At 32.7% G+C, this 22,249-nt stretch overlaps 1 protein-coding gene across 1 annotated transcript; it reads left to right on the forward strand.

Moving 5' to 3' along the window:
* The first annotated feature begins 3,568 nt into the window (after positions 1-3,568).
* LOC124360341 (serine protease ami-like) lies at positions 3,569-21,492 on the forward strand. The gene is made up of 9 exons (XM_046813890.1): positions 3,569-3,710; positions 8,814-8,999; positions 9,162-9,235; positions 9,682-9,741; positions 13,456-13,542; positions 14,292-14,398; positions 14,727-14,986; positions 15,226-15,383; positions 15,589-21,492. Exons 1-9 carry the CDS (start codon positions 3,593-3,595, stop codon positions 15,760-15,762), a joined length of 1,224 nt encoding a protein of 407 aa, XP_046669846.1. The 5' UTR covers positions 3,569-3,592; the 3' UTR covers positions 15,763-21,492.
* Positions 21,493-22,249: the final 757 nt, after the last annotated feature.

Below are 22,249 nucleotides of genomic sequence, written 5' to 3' on the forward strand. Positions count from 1 at the left end.
TAGGATGGGAGGCGGAAAAAATGAATATAAAGTGTTGGTGTAACAGGCATGTAAGGATGTAAGCGTGAGTATGTTTGAAATATACTGGAAGCATTTGGGTTTGTTTGGAAGTATATAGCTAATAAGATTGTATGTATGTTGGCTTGTAAGTAAATATTAGAAAATAAGTAATATATTGTGAGCGAGTTTTTAGTTTTTGTGTAAATATGTGTGTGCGAATGTGTGTGTGTGTGTGTGTGTGTGTGTGTGTGTGTGTGTGTGTGTGCTGCACGCGAGCGTTTTGCGCGCGCGTGTGTTTGTGAACTTGAGTGTGTGTGTGTCTTCTGGGGGAGGTCATGCGAGACTAATACGTTGATGCCATAAATATAGATAACAAACCCTCGATGATAAGGAATGGTGAATTTTTTGTACGCAGTTTTTCCGATGTCCGTCTGCAAAACTAAGAGTTGCACCAAGGCCTGCCCGTGGTCTTGATCTCCGACAGTTGGTCGTTTGTCTTTCTAATAATTATTATTTCTATTCACTTACTTCATCTAGATACATTCTCACTTTAGTTTTATTTTTCATTCTATGAAACATTATTTTTACTTTATTTTATTAAATTTTTTTTACTTAATAAGATATAACAACATTTTTAAGGTTTGAAATACCAATCAAGTACTTTGTGGTGACTCGTTCTCACGCACAGGCTTTAGTAGCCCATGTGAGAATATTTCTCAAATAATTAAATTAGGAAAATATAAATTTATTTTACACAATATACGTTAAAACCCAAATATTTTATGGTAATTGTATATTTTTAGACAATGAATATATTAATATAATTATATCATTTGTAATTTTTTTTGGAGAATAAACGATTTTTGATTTTTTTTTTGGATCTCTTGTCGTTTAAAAGTTATAATGTCGTCCTAATACATAAATCCTTATTTGTCACCCTGTTAAAAAATGTGCTAAGCGTTTAAACACTATCAATAAACAAAACCTACTTAAAATTAAAACAGATACTGGTATATAACCTGAACAACTTGTAGAATGTACCAAAAAGTAAGTTAAAGAAAACAGGTAATTCTTATGTATGTACTGCGTATTGGATAATTTACGAGTACATCCATCCTTAAAATTCTACAACTAGAGGATTTGTAGATAGTAAATGAACAAATGTATGATCTATAAATTCCTAATAACACATGAGAACTGGTAGTATATAATTATTATTCAATTAACCTTCAGAGAAGACTAAAGTCAGGGTTTGTTACTGTACTTATTTTTTAAAACAATTTAAAACCTTGATGCGTACGTAGTAAAGCTGTATTTTACTTATACGTATTATATAATTTGATTATTAATCTCGGTATTTAATTTTGATTATACATTTTAAAAAATTACGTAATTATTATTTATGGTTGTTTCTGTCTTGATATTTTGAATGCCACAATTGTGAATTATTGTTTGTTCAGCTTTATCGTGACTTAAAATATGATAAAGCAGCTTCAGTTACATATTAAATCGAATAAAAACCCGTTTTAAATGATTTAGCTCTTACATTAAATTGCTTTTGTACAAATGCAGTTCTTAAAGTTCGACCACATATCATAGTATATAAAAAAGTTTTGGAAAGACCACTAAAGTTCGATAAGCAATACTTTAAACTTTCTTGTTAATAAATTGCCACTGAATTATATAAAACTCATATTTTTTTGTATGTATGTATCTGTATACAGTACATTACTGTAAGTATGAAGTTCATAAACCTCTGAACAGGGTATATAATGGTGGGTAAATGTAATAATAATTCCTCTATTAATGATCCCTTCTTAAACTCGTGCAAAACTTTGATAGAAATATCCTACAGACTTGAAACTAGCTACATAGGTACCTTTTGGTTAATTAAAGAACTTTATTGATTTTTAGAGGCTAAAAGGTCAAATACTGAATGTAATACATGCATACATACATACATAAGAGTAATTCTGATAGCAGCGAGGAAATTGCAGAATAAACAAATATTTTTATTTAAACAAACTGAGTAAAATCATATGATATTTAACCATGTTATACGTAACACAGAAGATGGAGTTACTTTTCTGGATTGGTTGTTAAGAACTTCGTTACGTCATGGCGTGTTCTCCGATATAGGCCTACACAAACGTATCGATTTATTATTTCCACGGGTTCTTATAAAATGTTCCAAAACTCTACTTTTTGTATTTAACGTAATCATCAAATATTGCTACATAATTATCTCACTGTAACCCTTTCTTTAACCCTATTAAAGTGTGTTAAGGTTGTATTCTTTACAAAAATGGATGTTTACATAACCATGCGTTATTTTAATAACTTCAATGGTGTTGAATCTGAATAAAGAAACACGAAAATAGGTTATTTTTGACGATGGAAGGATTGTGATGGAAACAGGATTTTTCCGGACATTTGCCATCGTTAAGTGAAACAAGAAAACAGTAACACTACGTTTCGAGATCTGCAATCTGATCTCTTCTTCAGGTAAAGAACTAACCTAATACATAATTACAAACTAGGTTAAAATAAACAAATCTTACTAAAGCGTTGTGGCACGCCTGAGTCAGGAATCACAACCTGCATGTTGTATGTCAACTTCACTAACACTAAAGACATGCACTTAATAAAAAAACTATACAAAACACTAATCATTAAACTAAACTACGGAATACAGGTCACAATATGTCTTCACTCGTCTACTAACCATCTACGACTGACCAGAGGGGGTAGCCAATGGTAATCGTGACGGCCGGCTAAAACAAGATGGCGGAAATACAAGGGAAGGGGAACAGGAATGGGCCCTTTCGTTATTATTGGTTCATGCGAGATGAACTTCTTAAAACCATATTGTGACTCCGCATTGGTTTATTGCAAATATCCGATCCGTTTGATACTTTTGGTTTTAAGAAGTTCATCTCGCATGAACCAATAATAACGAAAGGGCCCATTCCTGTTCCCCTTCCCTTGTATTTCCGCCATCTTGTTTTAGCCGGCCGTCACGATTACCATTGGCTACCCCCTCTGGTCAGTCGTAGATGGTTAGTAGACGAGTGAAGACATATTGTGACCTGTATTCCGTAGTTTAGTTTAATGATTAGTGTTTTGTATAGTTTTTTTTATTAAGTGCATGTCTTTAGTGTTAGTGAAGTTGACATACAACATGCAGGTTGTGATTCCTGACTCAGGCGTGCCACAACGCTTTAGTAAGATTTGTTTATTTTAACCTAGTTTGTAATTATGTATTAGGTTAGTTCTTTACCTGAAGAAGAGATCAGATTGCAGATCTCGAAACGTAGTGTTACTGTTTTCTTGTTTCACTTAACGATGGCAAATGTCCGGAAAAATCCTGTTTCCTTCACGAAAATAGGTGTAGGTTTAAGTTATAATAGAAACATGTATATACAAATAGATCTACGTTGAATAGGATTTACGTGTAAGTAAATCACTGCAGTGACATACAGGGAATCACAGTAAGTAGTGACGTCAGAACAGTTGGAGCGCACTACCTATTATAACAGCTGAGGAACCGGTTTATGCATAGGTCGTAAGAGCCACTGTCCACTTCACAACGATGCGCGGTGCTGTAGTGTGCGCCTGTGTGTGTATCGCACTGCAACTATGTGTCCTACTCGTCGTTCAAGTTGACTGCCAGTTGGTTCATACCCCGTCCAACTCTTTTAGAGAAGAAAGTAAGTAGATACTTCTCTGAGATACCCTGAATAATCTAGTAACCTATTTGATTGTGAGTGAATGTCAAGAATGAAATAACCATACAGTTAAGATACATTTTGTGTGTATGTGTTTGGAGTGTTAGTGGACATTACAGGAAGTAATATATACATAAACTGTATATAACATATGTAGGCTGCATATGATAAACTGATTGCATCACTAATGGAGGGTTACATATTATTTTGTTTCAGTTTACGACTATCATAATAGTTATAGCTTTTGTCACGAGGCATACAGTATTATTTTTCCTGAACACTATATAATAGTAGAATTAAATTCGCATAATTAATGAAGGTAAACTACTAGGCATTGTATATCTGATATTATGCTCTTTTTTACAAACAAAGTTAGTAAGTATATACCTTTAAAATCATATGATAAGATCGTGTACTAAACAAATACCTAGGCATAGATACACATTTGATTTTCTAATTTTCATAATATGAAATTTGTAGGTTTTCTTTTATTTTTGTAAGCTCTTGTATGTTATGTTGGCTGAAACACTGTTAAAATTCAAAATTCGCAGATTGATACCATATGATTACTACGTTAATATTGTGTATAAAATTGGTAAAATACTCTTCATACAGCAAACATATGTGTTATGAATCTATAGATAACTGTATAGCTTACATTATTACTAGTAGCTCTTTGCAAACTCATTGTTGCAGACATGACCAAATTATTCTTAGCATTATTTTACTTAGGACAAGAAGCTGAGGAAACCCCTTATTGCACTTAGTCCTAAAAGGACTTCCGCTCTGAAATCCAAAGTTTTTTTGTAGGGTTTTCAGGATAGACAAAGCCGGTGATAAGTACCGCTTCCTTTCAAGACCCCATGAGATAGGATCGCGGGCTCTATATATCAGTAATGTCACCTTGGGAGAAGTGGAGGCTAACTCTCTCATATTGTCTAGTAAAACGATATACTAAAAACAAGCAGTGCACCGAATTGTACTTTCAAAAGTATTGTCTAAAACTAATTTAAATGTTATACCTCAGCTAATGGTTTGACCCCACGCACTGCATTACTATTGTTTCCGAAGTTTTACTTTTGTAACTCAATAAAAGACAGTTTTTCTCGAAGTGAAAGAATATCTATAATTGAATTGCATAATTTTATATACATTTTTTATAAAGTATACATAATTAGGACTATTAGAACCTTAATAGCTATAGATTTTCAAGGTTTCAATTTTCTGACTAAAATGAATTTATATATAAAATGTATGCGCATTTAAACTATTTTATCAGACTGCAATAAAATTGTGTTTGCGCCATTTAAGAATATACAAAAAGGTGTGTTTATCGTGTAAGGACTATGTGAAAAAACAGAGATCAGAAATATAAAAGAAATATTTCAGCACTGAAGTCACGTCGTCTGTATTACACAAATACAATACAAATATTTCTAGGTACAGATTCATCTAAGATATTTCTAGTGCCATGGTTCAGTTTACCTTGTTATCCCGATGAGGAAAATATATATACATACGTAGAACTGAGAAGATATTACGGTTTAGAGGGAAATTCTTTGTAACACCAATTAATTTCCGGTAAAAGGAAGGACTCCTTATTAGGTTCACGAAAAATTTCAACAAAAACCGTTTATAAGGTATTGCGTTATAGAAATATAGTCTTTCTTCGGATTGTAGTCTGGGAAAAATGAATCGATGAGGCATGTTATTGTTAATTTTGCTGACTTCAGCTAAACCACTGTTAAAACTCCAGATCGAAATATGAAGCAAGTCCACGGATAGTTGAGTTTATAACAGACTTTAAATATTATTTTGCAAATGATTAGGTGTTTTTGATTAGTTACTGCCACAATATGGAGTCAAAATTACATATTACATTTGTCTTTGTGACTTTTATTTCAACCAATTGTACTGAGATTTTACATGGACAATCTTAGGGTATCAGTCATGAATATATGCCTATTTTTATTTCGAAACTCCCTCCAGGTTACGTCCCGCCGGTCTCTAAAGAAGCGAAAAATCCCATCTTGGTTACCTAAAGTTGTAAAGCATTGATCAAAAGAGCCTACTAAATGTAATAAGCCATTCTGTGTAAACATTGTTTTATGACAGAAAAACCACATGTTTAATTAATATAACATTCAATTTATTTACGTTTGCAGTGTAAAAGCATAGATAGAATAAGCTTGATAGAAAAAACACCTTATTTCAACCTAATCAGCAACCACTATTAAGCACAGTAAGAAAATATTCATTAAAATTTTTGTAAAAATGTACTTTTAACTGTAAACTTTAGTGCATATTAAGTACGCCATGCTTGTTCAGTACTGTAATGCAAATATAAAAGACAAAGTTACTATCTAACTTATGAATTTAAAGATTGTTATAAAACCCATTTTAGTTGCCTTTGGACATAAGTGGGATTCGCAGACCTGTGTATGTATATATGTTTTCCTTGATCGGAAAATAAGGTAAAATGAGCTATGGCACAAAAATACGAAGACTAAAGAAAATTGAAATGGCCATAAATATACACTTCCTGACAGATTTTCTTACTCGTGGTGACTTAAAATTGGCGTCGGAAATATATTTCGCTGGAACCAAAAGTGCTCCTACACGTGCTAAGTCTTTGAAATTGCATGGGAAGCTGCGGGTAACTGCAACTGCAATCACAAAGGACCAGACACCAAAAGCATTTTTTGAGCAATATAATATTATCAAAGGAAATTTCGTCTATTTTTCACTTCATCCTATTAAATAATAAATACTTTCACTAATAAAGTTGTAAATAAGGTATAAATTTGACTTTGATGTTGCTTCAAATTGCTCTAACATATTTCAAATGTAACTGAAATCGTTGAAACAAATACTTATATAATACTAGCGGGCCCGGCGCGCTTTGCTGCGCATTTCAATAATTTTTTGCAAAAGTTGCCCGCGGCTTCGCACGCAATTTCCCGTTGAAAACAGTACACTATATTCACTTATTCTTTTTCTATCACATTCTAAACATTGCTGAGATAATTGATAGTCGTTCCATCGTGAGCCTCTTGGGCGTATTATGAAGGTATGTACCATATTCCTGCCTCTATCTAGCTGTTACCCACGGCTTCGCACGCAAATCTTAAGAACCGAAGTCCTTATATTACTTAGTAAATTTTTTTTTTACTATGATGATAAATTTTAGATTAAATTAGTTATATCTCCGATGCCACGATTGAGCTTGCTTTGTTGTCTCGATCGAGAGAATATGTACACACGGAGTTTTGAGAACCATACTTTAAAAAAAAAAAACAACTAAGGTTGATTTTATAACATTCTTTATATTTGTAGCCAACGTAAGATAGTAATTATGATATCTGCATTACTCTTCTGATCAAGCATGAGCATGGTTTATATTAAATAAATATTGCAGTTAAAGGTGAATTTTTACGTCAAATTTGAATTGTATTATCTGGATAGTAAAGTCTATGTTTAACAGTGATTGCAAAAACAGTTTAAACAAAATTTGTCGTTTCTCTTAAGCTTACTCTATGCTTTAAAACTATAAGTGTAATATATGTTTACAAAGAACAGCTGATTAAAAATTTGAAAAGACGTTAACATATGTTTGCTGCAATGCATTTCTTATGGGTATTTCTGTAACCAGTGGGGCGGAATCCTGAATCGGGAAAGGGATGGGCATAGCTTATAAACCTTCTCCGTGGAAAAATACATATACGTACAAATTTTCATCATGATCGGTCCAATAGTTCACGATTCCATAAAGGACAAACATACAAACATTCATTTTTATATATATAGATATTTGATGATAAGCAATGTAGAGGGATCACGAGCAAAGCCGCAGGTAGGTACTAATACTTATTATTTTATAAAATTTAAACGTAAACAGATGTTTCAGCCTTTCAGTTTAGTGTAAGTTAGAATATATTTCTAATATGTTCTATATATGTTTCAAATTAGAATTATAAAACATAAATATTCGATTTTTTCCAAATTCGAAAATATTTTAAGGAATTTTCTAATGTTCTTATTTGTATAAATCTTTCTAGGATTTCAAAGAATATTTTACGAAAAGAAATTAGCTGACTTGGTGTAGCCCTTCTCAAAATTTGAGCTTAGCAAACATTTCCCTATTAAATTTGTGTTTGGGAAATAATAAAATGAGTTGTTATAGACAGTATGATAGAGTCTAAGTAACAGAAACAGAAAGATACATTTCAACCAGTCCACAACACTAAACATTAAATATAATAACAAATTGGAAACAAACCTTAGTAGACTAAGATAAAAAGATCCATAGTGTCAAATCACAGATTAATTTTAAAGTAGCACGGTAAATATACATTAAAGATCCACGATTGCTATAATAGATAAACGTGCTTTTCATACCTACTAAATGGACCATATAAAAATATGGTTCTTCTAATAAATGTTTTAAGTTAAATAATATATTTCATGAAGTAAAATTCTTAGTATGATTGCAAACCGAATTCGTGCTAATTACCCATACATTTAATAATTTTGTTTCTTAAAATATTTATTAACATAATGTTTGCTTCGAAAGAAAGATTTTGTAAGAGATTTTATATTTAATGGTAGGGTTTATTCCATTAAATATGAAACGAGAATCTGCTTCTTGCAGTAGTCTCTTCATTCTGGAAAAGTTTGATAAAAATTGCATTTTATCAACAAGGATTCAATGAATATTGGAATTGTAAATTACATTTTGAAATTGTAAATACTACTTTGTCCCAATTTAAAAAATGAGCATAAATAGATTTTGAACTTTTAATCCTAACTCATAGTTCACAAAAAATGATAGTTTATCGGCATTGTGTTAAGAATAGATTTATTAGTAATAAAATTTGATTGTAATTAAGGTTAACAACAATTGTATTTCTTATAGTACCCAACTGTGATATACACTAGGCCTAAAAAACTAAACAGTATCAGGAAGCTTGAGTTAAAGAACTATATACCTCTGAGGTATATATCTCTTCATTTCAATAAGCTCAAACATTTTTACAGTACACAAATAACTGCCTATTAATTTACCATTTTTAATACTTATTGCAGATGAAGAGTGCCGAAGAGAAGGAGAAAAGGTTTGGCTGTGTAAGAGAGATAAGGATTGCCGTGGAGCTAGAAAGTTGTTACAAAGTGGAGGTAAACTTGTCTCCTGTTTCTGGAAGGACCCCACAACCCACATCGTATGCTGCCCACCTGAGGAACCAGTAAACCGTGTTTCAGTGTCTGAAAAAAGTAAGTGAACGATCTGAAAAACTTATTCTGGAACTAATTGTTGGAGCCTAATTTTAAAAAGCTTAATTACACAAAGGATGAAGATGTACTCCATAGTTATAACTGTATTTATGTGTGAAATTTCATAGATAATCAATATATATTTTATTTTTGAACTTTTAGAGTGCGCCGAGTTTCAAAAAGTACTGTGCCAGCAGCAAGGTCGCCGAGGGTTATTAAAGCGGTCTGTTACTCAGGTGGGTATTAAAACATTAATTTTATTCACCAAATAGTTTAAAAATCACCATTAAGAATAAATTAATGAATTAGATATAATAGCTAAGATAATAAGTAAATTATTAACATTATTCATTAATTTTTTTTACCTTTAGCCATAGACTAGTAATATGTCTTTTAAGATCGTAAACTTTAAGAGTTAACTTTAAAAATTAAATATAATCGAGATCAGTCACTAGTGTTATAACTTTTTCAGAAATATGTATCTATATTTCTATTTCTATTAATTCAATTTTTTTTATTATTTTACTCTATGGACTACATCATTATGTTCTATTGTTTACACCATAGTTCAGTTAATAAAATAACATTCATTATTTGAAGTACAAATATTCTATACTAATATTAAAGGTTTTTAGTATAGGTTTTTTATATGAAATATTTAATTTTCTTTGCTTTCATGCAGCTGAACCAATTGCCTGGGATCGGAAGAAAGCTTTCAGAAAACAAGGAGTTTTCTAACATAGTAAGTAATAACAGTACCTTTGTCAAACAGTTCAAACTGTAGTCATACAATTCTATAGTTTAGATTTTTAATAAGTCATCTTCTGGTGTCGGTGTCAATAAGTATTAAAGGCGAGGATTATCCGTCTGGAGTCGTGATAGATTAAAATTAACGAACACAGTACAAATAGTATACGAATATATCAATAAATAGTACGAGAAACACAACATTTGATAGGCCTATCACACGTAAATATTAAACATGATAGAACATCACGGCCGGCAGAAAACACGACAACTCCTGAAGTGTTTATTAGTACTGTGTAGCCTACTGTGTTCATGAATTTTAAACTATGATGATTTCAGATATATAATGCTCGCATTTATTGACACCGACACCAGAAGATGACTTATTAAAAGTCGAAACTATACTATAGGTCAACCGCTATTAAAGAAACCTGCGCAGAAGCATATTTCTGAGCAGTACCGCGCAGGAGGGGCCCCCCTCCGGCGGGAGTTGGGGTGTGGAGTGGGACCAGCACCTTCTTGTATATGTTTATCAGCTGTGTGGATCGTATCTCGTTTCTCACAGTTTTGTTTACACTGCAGCTACTTTACCTGTTCTATATCTATATATGTTTTGTGTGTAGGCATATACAAGTGTCGAAGTCTAAGCGTAAAATATTAATTAAACAGATTAATGTAGCGATAGATGTATACAGGAAACATTGTTATTTTTTGAGGTTAGCCGTGCAGTGGCAGTGGCCATAAGAGATGTGTCATTCAATTCGAACGAGTGATCCGGATCAGAGTGTTTCAAAAGACCAGTTCACTTTGAAAGTTTTGTTAAATTTTGCCTGACAACTAAATAAATTTGATATTTTTTTCCAAATCAAGTATGTGAAATGAAATGAAAATGGTTCATTTTCCCAAAAATAGTAAAATAAAACACATACACGAGTACATATACACGTAGTGAAGCAAACGTATGCATATAAATACAACGTCTGAAACCATGTGTCAGAGTGTAACAATACGGTACTTATACGTAGTTTGTTATTTCTTATTATATAAACCTTGTAGCAATTCTATTTAATTCAATTAAAACTTGAAAAAAGAAGAGTAGTATTAACTGGGAAGAGCCTACATGGTCCTAGGGCCTGTGCTAGGCTCTGGTCGTGAATATAGGAACTCAAAACTGATAATAGAACAAATGATATTATAAGTATAAAAAAATAGTAGTTTTGTAATTTTTGAGATTATTAATTAATGGTTATAGAATGTATTTTTACTCCGGCTGGATGGCAATGATAACAGTGACCGCAGGCAATTGATAAGTCACATTGATATGATACGTAACCGAGTATAAATCTAGTTTTGCTGCACTATCGTATGAAGTATTAGTTATGGTAATTATAGTGAAGGACAAACCAAATAAGAATAAATAGTGAGGAAGGTTAGAAGTTTAGCGATAATAAGGGACAACAAGTCTATATACTTCTTCGCCATATACTTTCTGAAGGTTTAGTGCAAAAACATTTACATTACTGCTGTTAATAATTGATTGCCAATTAGCATTTAAAAGGTTATCATATGGTAACACATGGTCGATAATAGGTGCGATGTGCACGGTCGATCTGAGAGGAGGCTTTCTGGGCAGTAGTGTGCGTAATATCATTTTAATGAATCGTTAAAACTTATAGTCAGTCTGGGTATTATGAAAAGTGGTGGGAACTTAATCGGTTAAATGTATAAAATGTGTTATTCATAAAAATAGATTATTTTCAAACGAGCATGTGTCTGTTTGATGTTTAATAATTTATTGAAACATTTGTAGTGAAATAACCTAATGATAAATCAAAGGCATATCAATCAACCATGTCCATTGTTCATAAGTATTAACATTTAAAATATTTAGTAATGTATTTAGTAACATACAATTAATCAGTTGTAATAACATATATTTACATTTACTAGATTCCTGAAACAATATATTTATTGTTATATATCTACCCATTTACTGTAACATATGTTGTTTCTTCCTATATTCGAACACTTTTTTGCAAGCGGATCCTTTCGTTCACTTGGTCATTCCGTTCAGTCGTTCATTTTGTTGAACACGATGACCGGGAAAACGCGCTCTAGCGGGAAGGCTTAGTAACTCTGTACTGACCGGTTCAACTGAACGGGTCGCAGCAGTGAACGATACCGACTGAGCCGGATTAGTCAGCTGATCAAATAGAGAGGTGGCGAAGGGGTATTTACCCCACCCTGCGTGAACTCAAATCAACCAAGGTTTTTTTGTTAGCGGTTTACCTATAGTGTATGACTACAGTTTAAACTGCTTGACGACGGTACGCAGTTGTTATTAGTCAATTCGCAGTTCAGGGCTATATAATATGGAAATTAATGGTAAGCAATGTAAACGTATAACGTTTTCTTAGGTTTAGATATGATACACGTAGAGCAGTATTAAATGCATAATAACATGTACTGCGCATATGGCGTAGAAGAAGCTAAATAGCTTTTAAATATTTAATATATTTTAATTTCATCAAAATAATTTGTATATTTCGCTCTTAAATGAAATAAATCAAACCTTGTTAATTTATTTTGAAGTTATTTTTTGAATAATAAATTTTGAATGTTTTATGTACATGTTTATAACATTTCCAGATATTTCCTTCTAATTGATTATACCATCTTCATCCACAAAACAATTTCCATTTGTCTAGCAATACATATATAATATTTTAGTTTGAAAACTTAATCAAAATGTCAAAGTTACAAAAATGTCGAAGAAGTTATTATTTTGTTGGAGGTGTTATATTTTTGTACTAGAAAGAGATAACTAAATGTGTTGATTCAAAAACATTTAGGATTAGCTATACCTTTTTTGCACACTATGTGCAAAAAAGTCTATGTGGTCAATCAGGTCCAATAATCTGAAATTGTTTATCAGAATATTTCAGGCTGGATAAAGATATTATTATTTATCAGTATGGAACAACCGGTTTTATGATCTACTTGAGCAAGCCAGTGGATAAAGCCGACCCCACCCTTCATAATTATGACACTTGTTCTGTACTACACGTAGTACGAATTATTTCAGGGGGGGGGGTGGAAGTGGACCTGAACTTGGACATACTAAACATAATCCTTATCGAGGTTGCAAGAGAATTACAGTAATCCCAGGCTGTAGAAAAGGTGATAATAAGAGTTTTCTAATCCAGCCAAGTCTGACACCTTAGACCGTGAAGCACAACCGAACTGTGAATAGCTGTTTAATATAATATTATTTAGGAACATTTAGCATTAAATTAGCTAGATATTTAACAAAGAAAATCAATTGTAGTTGCGACGTTAAAACATATGCTATACATTATTTTACAATTTCCATACCACACTCTTTTTGTTCTATATTAGTATTGGTAGGTTACTAACCATATATCATAGTGCACGTCATTTTTGGTTAAGCTTACAAGTATTCGAGTTATTTCCTTCTATCTATTCGTTTAATTAAAAAACTATGTTTTATAGTGTGGGTTAAAAGATACTTTACACAAAGAAAACCATTCATTGAAAGTGTCATTATTGCACATTGCTCATATCATATATTCATACTACGTAAGAGTGTAATGTATTATACCTGCTTACAGTAAGTATGTTTGAGTATAATTGTTTATGATTATTTTGTATTATTTTAACAAAATTGAATGAATTTGATTTTTTACAGCTACACAATATGAATACCACAGCTAAACCCAGAGGTATGTTTGCGATCGGAGGCGCCCCTTCTAAACCTAAGGAGTTTACCAACATGGTAAATATCATGTTGAACTTGCTTTATTAACCGTATAGCTATTACTAATAGTGAAACACATTGACATATTTCAACGTATTGTTTTTCAAATTCCTCTTAACTGAACTTGATTAGTGGTTTAAAAATTGCATGCAAAATTAAATTGCATTAGTGGATTAAAATGAGTTTAACCCTTTAAGTAGCATGTATCATTTAGATAAATCATATTAATTATGAGTAATCTCAGTTATATGACTTACTATCTATACTACCAAGGAAAGAGTTGACAAAGTAATTATTGCTTATATTGAAAACAACAATAAGTGATGACCTTGAGTAATAACTTTATTAACTCAGTTAAAATTATTATAATCAATTTACAGACCAAATAAAAGTAGAAAATTGCCAAGCTGTTGTCTGTCTGTTGATATTGAAATGATTTTTAGTATATAGTATCTTGGAACAAACCTGAACTGTGTGAGGTTGTTTCTAAAAATATGCTTTACGAAGGGTAAACGAACAGAAAAACCTTTTTTTATTGTATGTGCTTGGCTTACCATTCATTTGACCAGATTAAATGAGAGTAAAAAAACAAATCCTAACAAATGCCTAATAAAAATAAAAAGTAAATATATTAGTAAATAACACACATATTAAATATTTATCATTATAAAAAAGTTATGTACTATTAATTAAATAATATCAAAGTATTTATCTGTCAATTAAATTAGATTTTAATATATTTTGTAATTATATTTATTTCGTTAAAGGCAATCATTGGATACGGTGATAAACAATCCATCTCCTGGCAGTGCGGAGGATCTCTTATCAGTGAGAGATACGTCCTTAGCGCTGCTCACTGCTCGCTCACTGGATAGTAAGTATAATATTTTGCACAACTTCACAATAGTCTCCAGTCCATTTTCTGACAGTGTGGATACTCTCTTGCGAGAAGAGATACGTCCTTAGTACTCCTCAATCTCAACAGCACTGTGCCCTCACCACATTAATAAGTTCATTGTTTCCCACCGCCTTTCACCATGTTGATACTAGATCTAAGATTAAGATGAATCTGCATATTATATTCGTAATGTTTATTTGTAAAACATGACATTTTGAAAGACAAACTATGACCAGGCTATGTTGTTTCGGTTTTCTCAAGAAATGATTCGGTAACTGAATACTCTGTGTCCGTGTGTCGACAGTGGGCTAGCTCGGTGGGTGCGCCTGGGAGACCTGGACATCAGTACAGACAAGGATGACGCGCGGCCACAACAGTTCGAGATCATCGAGCGTATCGTACACAGCGGCTACAAGGCGCCCGCCTTCTACAACGACATCGTCCTGTTCCGTCTGGACAGAGCGGCCGTGTTCGACGAGTACGTGAGGCCGGCCTGCCTTCACACGGGTATGGCCGATCTGACTGGCGTGGGCGTAGCAACTGGCTGGGGCCGAAACGAATCAAGTAATGTTTATAAAAAATTTTCCGAAAAGAAATTTTTAATAGTTTAAGAAAAATTGTATTGAGTCACAGCGGTGACTGAATAGGTATTATGCGTTCATACCTCTACTGATGGCTTAAGCAAGACGAAAGTCTTTTATAGTTTTAAGTGATAATGATATGAAATTTATACACCTATCCAATCTACGCTGAAAACTGATAATGGATTGTCCTAAATCCTATTTAATCACAAAATATTTTAGATGGTCCAACAAGCCCATCTCTAGTGAAGGTGGGCCTCAAGTTCCTGTCGAGTGAGGAGTGTCAGCGAGTGGTGGGCACAGTGGAGAGATACCTGCCGGCAGGGCTGGACACCCAGACAATGCTGTGTGCGGGCGAACCGGGCAAGGATACATGTCAGGTGGGCATAATGTACACCATCTCTAGTTAATAAAGTATTGATAAAGTGTTAATTGTAGTTGAGGTATAATGTATTATACCTGTTTAGATTGCCTTATTTCTTAATAATAAGGTATTTTTGAATATAGCTGTAAATAATTATAATACGAAACAAAACCTTTATCCCTGAGTTTATCCACTGAACTAATGCCACCGTTGACTTCTAGGGTGACTCAGGGGGGCCGTTGATGTTAACTGACCGATTGGACTCGTGTCTCAATAGACAAGTGGGCGTCACATCGTTTGGCCCGAAGAACTGCGGAATGGCTCCTGCTCCGGGCGCCTACGTCAGAGTGGCTCACTTTGTGCGCTGGATAGAGTCTGTGGTCTGGCCCGAGTAGCCTCTAAATCATTCATTGTAATGTAATATTTTTATTTTCCTATCGTACTCAGGTATGGGAACTTGCTTGAGATACTTGTGAATAACACATCCAAAAAACGAGCTTTTCGTGAGATTTTATAATTTCCCATGTCAGGTGTAAATCTGGATCCGTATTTTATCAATGCCCTGATTATTGTATGAAGGTTTTTGCTAGTTGTATGTTATTGTCTTTAATTTAAATAATATATACTTTATTTTGGATATCTTTAGAACGCGATATACAAGTTCGTCACTACTTCCTAAATACAAGCCCATCCTTCAGAAGCCTATCACTAAAGGGTCTACAAAATGTCTGTAATTCTGGATGATATCCTGAGAATGAACTCAACTCGGTGGTATTGTAGACTTGAAGCGTTCCATGAAGCTACACTGTCATATAGGCAATATCAAATTCATTGATGGTGGTTATCACTCTATATGATTTAGCTGAGCGTTAGCGAACATTTTTACGTCGGTCTTGTAGGTAACGATTGTGACAACAGGAAAATTGCATAATTTATAAATTTGTAAACACTCTCAGTACGATCATATGAGATTTTAAAATGTGAATTTTAGCATATTTAACCTAACGATTACAAGGTATCTTGATATAGATATCACTTATAGGCTTTTATTTTGCTTGAAAGTTAGTTTGCACGTAGTCTGTAACTTGTTATATGATGGCGTATGTCACAATGCAAAAAGTAATGTTTCGTATGATTCTCAGTCTGTCCTTCTCTCCGCGTGACATCTCAAGAATTAAATGATCTATAGACTTTAAACTAAGCATGCAACCTCATCAAAGCCTATTTATTTATGAAATAAATAAATAAAAGCCTGTTACGTGACGCGTGATGTGGCGTACTCCTTCCTTGTTATATACTTATTATCTCAAAATAACAACTACAATACTCTCTATAAATAAACGGGTGTAAACGATGAAGCTTTTTCAACGTATTGTGACATGTGCTCGAAGCCAATACTTCTATATCAACAAGTATCTCTCGCAATATCTCTTAAATGTGTACCAGTGCAGAGCGGTCCTACACGTTCCTTCACCTGGTGCTTTCTGTGATACTCACTTAGTGTTAGTTTAAGAAAGGAGATGAATAATTTTCCTCGTATATTTTTGTACAGTTACTTTTATAAAAATAAAAGAAGTAATTATTCTATTTTATCTAATTATTTCTGTTATCTGTTATTGTAAAAATTTACATTTTAGTTAGGCACCGTTATAAATATCAATTATTTATAGCTTTAATACATTAATTTGTGTTATGTGAACAGTTTATATTGGACATATTTAATAAAATAGTTATTTAAAAGTGTTATCCGGAGTTAGCTTTGACTATTTAAGTATACATTTTTTCTAATAATTCCCTTTCGGCTTCAAGTAAAGCAAATACGTATAATACTAACACTAATGACTATATAGGCAAGTCATCGTCATGTAGGCTATGTCCGTAAAACACAAAGTTATACTTCTTATAACCCTTTAAACTTTATATTTTTTCATACTCGTTTTAGGAAAATATCTGTGTTTCGTATAAATTTACTAGGTTGGGTCATAAATTTACTAGCCAATGAACATAACATTTGAATGAAACTCTCTTAGTGGTTGGGATAGCATCAATTTTTATAAAATTTACAATCAAATTACCCCTTTTGTTCTCTTATGTCCCTCCATAGATAAGAGTTTCTTTGTTATTGAAGAAAAACACTACATAATATGAAGAGAGTCAAACATTAGAAAGTTATAAACTGGTTGCGTCAATTCATCAACAACGTTTCATGGTAAAGGAAGAGGCTTTAACTATAAAGCAGTGTTCAGTTCCCTAATAATCACCTTATGAGATCGTTGCTAAAAGGTCTTATGGGATCATGTTTAATATTTTGCTATTCTAAAAATCACATTGAGGAAACAATCCATGACCTAGATTTGGTGGATATTGTGTAGTATTTTAGCACAGAGAGTTGATGTTTCATTTGCATATCCGCCCTATGACTTTCGAACTCTCTTGGTGCAAGCATACTTATATGTTTTCAGAAATACTGTATCTCCACACACTGTAAGTTACATCCTCTGTTAATGGTTTTCTGTTGCCATTGATAAGAGTCCTCTTACACCTGCATTCACGGTTGGCAAAACTGGTTTTAGTTAACTAAATGAGAGTTTCCTTGATATAAGATTTTTGGAGAGGGGTCTTTGAAGACTGGCTTAGGGGGTGGACACATTGAGGTAATAAGAGGATAAGTTATGGTGAATGCAAAGATCTCCTTTCATTCATTTGTCAGCAAGGATACTGTGGATAAATTTAACGGTCTGTGATAAGTCTAGGATTGAGATCATATTCTTGTAATACATACAGTATTAGGGCCTACTTGACGTTGGATATGTTGTTTAGCGACTTTTATTCTTACATATCAGGTGCTTAGAGGAATGGAGAGGATTCACCCAAGCATGGACTTTAGTAAGTAGAATAAGATTATCTTTACAAATTATGTTCTTTATTTTTAATTTTCCATTTATGTCGGAGGTAATATTAAATAGATAAAATAAAACAGAAACGGTAATGGTGAAATATACGAGCAGAGAAACAACTGAGATATACTGATGCGTCGTCATGAGATAAACGCAGCGACTCATGAATTGTTAACTGCCCATTATGAGGGTCTGGTGCCCATGTAAATCGTACTCTCTCGTATGTGTTGTACTCATCGCACTCTGGTGTGACTTTTATCATGTTAAAAATCACGAGACTCTTCTGTCTTGTACGTTCTAATTATTCATTATCATGAAAACACAGAGCTTTATTTTTAAATATGGAACAATTTAAAAATAAATAAATAAATTTATCCTTGTAATTATGTAAATTGTTTACATTTCATTTGTATTGCTTTTAAATTTAACCTCTTTTTATAAAGCTCGATTTATGACACATCGAAATTTAAGTTCTCAGGAAACAAACCTATTTAAATCTATGTATTATATATATTTTTTCATGGAAAAATATACGTTAGTTATTATTAGAACCTTCCAATATTAATAACGTGTGTCTAAGTTAATTCATTTATTATAGTTTTTTATAAGAGTTTAACTTTTATAAACAGCAATTAAAACAGAAAACACTTACGACAAACAACATTTAAAAAAGAAGCCACAAGTTTGTACTAAAAGCACGCTGACTAGGTTTGCCTGAGGTGGGATAGCGGTAATAGTGTAATTCACGATAGAGTAAACAAGAAGTAAACACGAGTTACTAAGTTTCCGAAGGCGCCTCTCGAGGCCTACATTGTACACTCACCTTTTGTGTCCAAGTTTCAGAACGTATTGTGAGCGTAGTTTGTGTGTGATTTCCCAGTTCAAGGTTTACCTTGTTCCTTGTTCAAACCTTGGGTACCTGAATCTTGCGCTATACATTATCTACGAGTAACACCGTACTTGTTTTTACGTTGATACGATTAAGCTTGAACTTATTCTATAACTAAAATTGTACAGAAATAATTATTGCGTTTTAGATTCTACAGCGCAATGCTTTGAATGAAGTAGTAAACAGCTATAAGTATTTATATATGTTAGATATATCCATAATATTAGTCCTATGACGTTCTATTTATCTCTATTTAAAAAGTCAAGGGTCTCTCATTTACTCATAACTAATTCTCCAATTTCCCGATACCACAGAAACTTAAACAAAACTGATGTATTTTCAGTACGACCAAACATTCATAGGTGTTGAAATGGGGTTACAAACCTAAGAATAATCACGTTCATCTTTATACTTTTCGGTATGAAACACGTGTCTTGTGCTCTCAAAAGAAAAAAAAAACTCTCATGAGAATCGACCACCCATAAGGGAAGAAACAGGGTTAGAACAACTATAAGAAATTAATTTTTCACCTTTTCGGTGTCCTACGAAAACGACATTCAATACACATGTTCCTCATGATTTATTATAAAAATATGCTTTTTTCATAAATATCAACTACCCATAGGGGTTGGAATGACAAATAAAGACCACAAAAAGCTCTTTGTGTCTCTGGTCTGGAGTAAAAGATATTGGTGTTGATTTCCGCCTTACTTCCTGCGAATAGTGGTAATTAATGCAATACATATGTGAACAATTCATTTACATACAAATAAAATAAGTTGCCTTTAAATAAAGTTGTTAATAAAAGTCACATCGCATGAATTTTGTATACCCACTGTAACATTAACGTAATTAGTAATCGGTTCAGTAAATATAAAAGTCAAAGCACTTCTCATAAAATAGAAATTTGCCACATTATTAAAATATAAAACATAAAGCAATTTTATGAATATCAAACATCTATAAGGGTTGAGTTGAAATGGGGTTGCTACCCCTAGAAGAAATATATTTTGTTTTCAACTTCCCGATGTCCTAGAAAGTTGAAATATGACACACGTGTGTCTTATGCTCTCAATAGACACATAAATGTTTCATGTTTCTGTCGCTGCACTAAGTTGAATGTAGACATTTATCTATATCGTTGGCACTCATAATATTTCACTCTACGACTTCAGGACCTCAAAACATTGCTCTTTAAAATTAAAGTCCAATTATTCTGAATTGGACACTGGAATATCGCGTATATTCAGGATTGTCCATTAAGCCATTAATAAAGGACATGTATACTTGTTATTCAATGGAAAATCAGATTCAAATCAGTGGGTACATTCTAGCCTCCATGTAATGATTCCTCTTCATGTTCCAAATAACTTTTGTCTTTTGATTCCGAGAGCTCATAGAGGGTGAGGGCCAAAAGCTTGCAGGACCTGAAATCGTCCTGTAACAATAACTTCAGGTGACCCGGGGGTCATATGAGTTAGGAACTATTAGAATCGTAGAACTATCCTAGTAATGCTTTCAAAGCTGTTTCGAGAGTTGTAGGTATTAATGCCAAAAAAATGTTACTCTTTAATACAAACACTCACTTTCATCGTTTGTATGTAGCCAAGTTTTAGATAATTCATTAAATAATTGAAAGATTTATGCTTCTTTTTCATTTAACATAATTTAAAAACCCAATAAACCCCCACTAAGCTTAATAAGATACTAGCAATTGCACGTGATTTCCTATTAAATAACAGGCATGCTATATCATAAGTCCTATCAAGTGGCATAAGTACCTTAAATACTCCTGAAAATAAGTGATGGTCGTTGGAAGATATTTAAACAACCTAATCCATTTAAGAAAAAATGGACTTTTTGGTTAAAGCAATATTTTGGGGCCCTGAATTCGGCAGTGATACAGATTTTATGAGTTTTAATGAAATATTCAAATTCTAAAATATTTAATTGAATAGCTCCAACAGCTTTTTGAAAAGGTAGTTTTTATTTAATATTAAGTAGCCGTATAGTAATTTTGAATCGGAAGTAGATCTATTAATGGTACATATTATTTCATGTCCATGTTTAATAATTATTTGAGGCTCTTTTTCAGGTTGTTTTGCGCTGAAATCACTGTAGGTTCGAATATTGTCTTGTAGTCACGATAAAATAATAGTAAAAACAACATTTATTCTACTGTACTTATTATTGTACGGTATTGACTTACTGTACTTCTATTTTTCCCTACTGTATTTATTATACACTAATATTAATTATACATTGTATAATTGTATCTAATGTATATTTTGATTCTGCTGTTGACAGAGAAATAAATAAAGAAATAGCCAAAAATCGTCTAATGGCCTACTTTCAACTTTAATTTTTAACAGTATTATACCTATTGTCCTCAGCTAATACTAAAACACAATAATTTTAAGTCTAACGTGATTTGGAATCTCTTTATCCTTGAATCTCTTTACATATTTCATACAGAGATTCAAAAATAAATCAGTGCCTCAACAAAGTAAGAACCTAGGTTTTAATATGACTGGATATCTGAGATATAATAACTTAGTCTAACCGGTACCGCGTCAATCAAAATCTCTACTGATAACAGTAAAAGTATTCTAAGCCATAATAACAAGTTCCAGAGCCCAGATCGTAAAACGATATTGAATTGGATTAATGTAAATATATTAATTGCATGCAACAACATCCATTTATACATGTGGCCATATATTCCCATATATATGCTTAGAGAAATGGCGCTACATCAGTCTTAACATTAGAATCAATTTGGGATCGAAGAAGTTGGATGGAGTATTCGTTGATATCGTGATAAGGTAACGATGATTATTTGAAATTGATTTATATTTTTATAATTGATAAATATTGCACTAGTTTACTCCCATAATGTTATTGTCATGTTCATTCCTTGGTAAAATAACTTGTACAAGTAGAGGTGGCATGGTTTGCTCGACACGTGCTTATTCTCGATAATGGCAGCCCTCAGGATTTAAACACGTTTTTTCCCACGCCACGTATCCAGCGCGGTGGATAATGGATTTCAAATTTGTTTATCATTTTGTTGGTAGTGCGCTGAGTTTCATTATA

Source organism: Homalodisca vitripennis, chromosome 4, assembly GCF_021130785.1.
Source record: "Homalodisca vitripennis isolate AUS2020 chromosome 4, UT_GWSS_2.1, whole genome shotgun sequence".
NCBI classification, from domain to species: Eukaryota; Metazoa; Arthropoda; class Insecta; order Hemiptera; family Cicadellidae; genus Homalodisca; species Homalodisca vitripennis.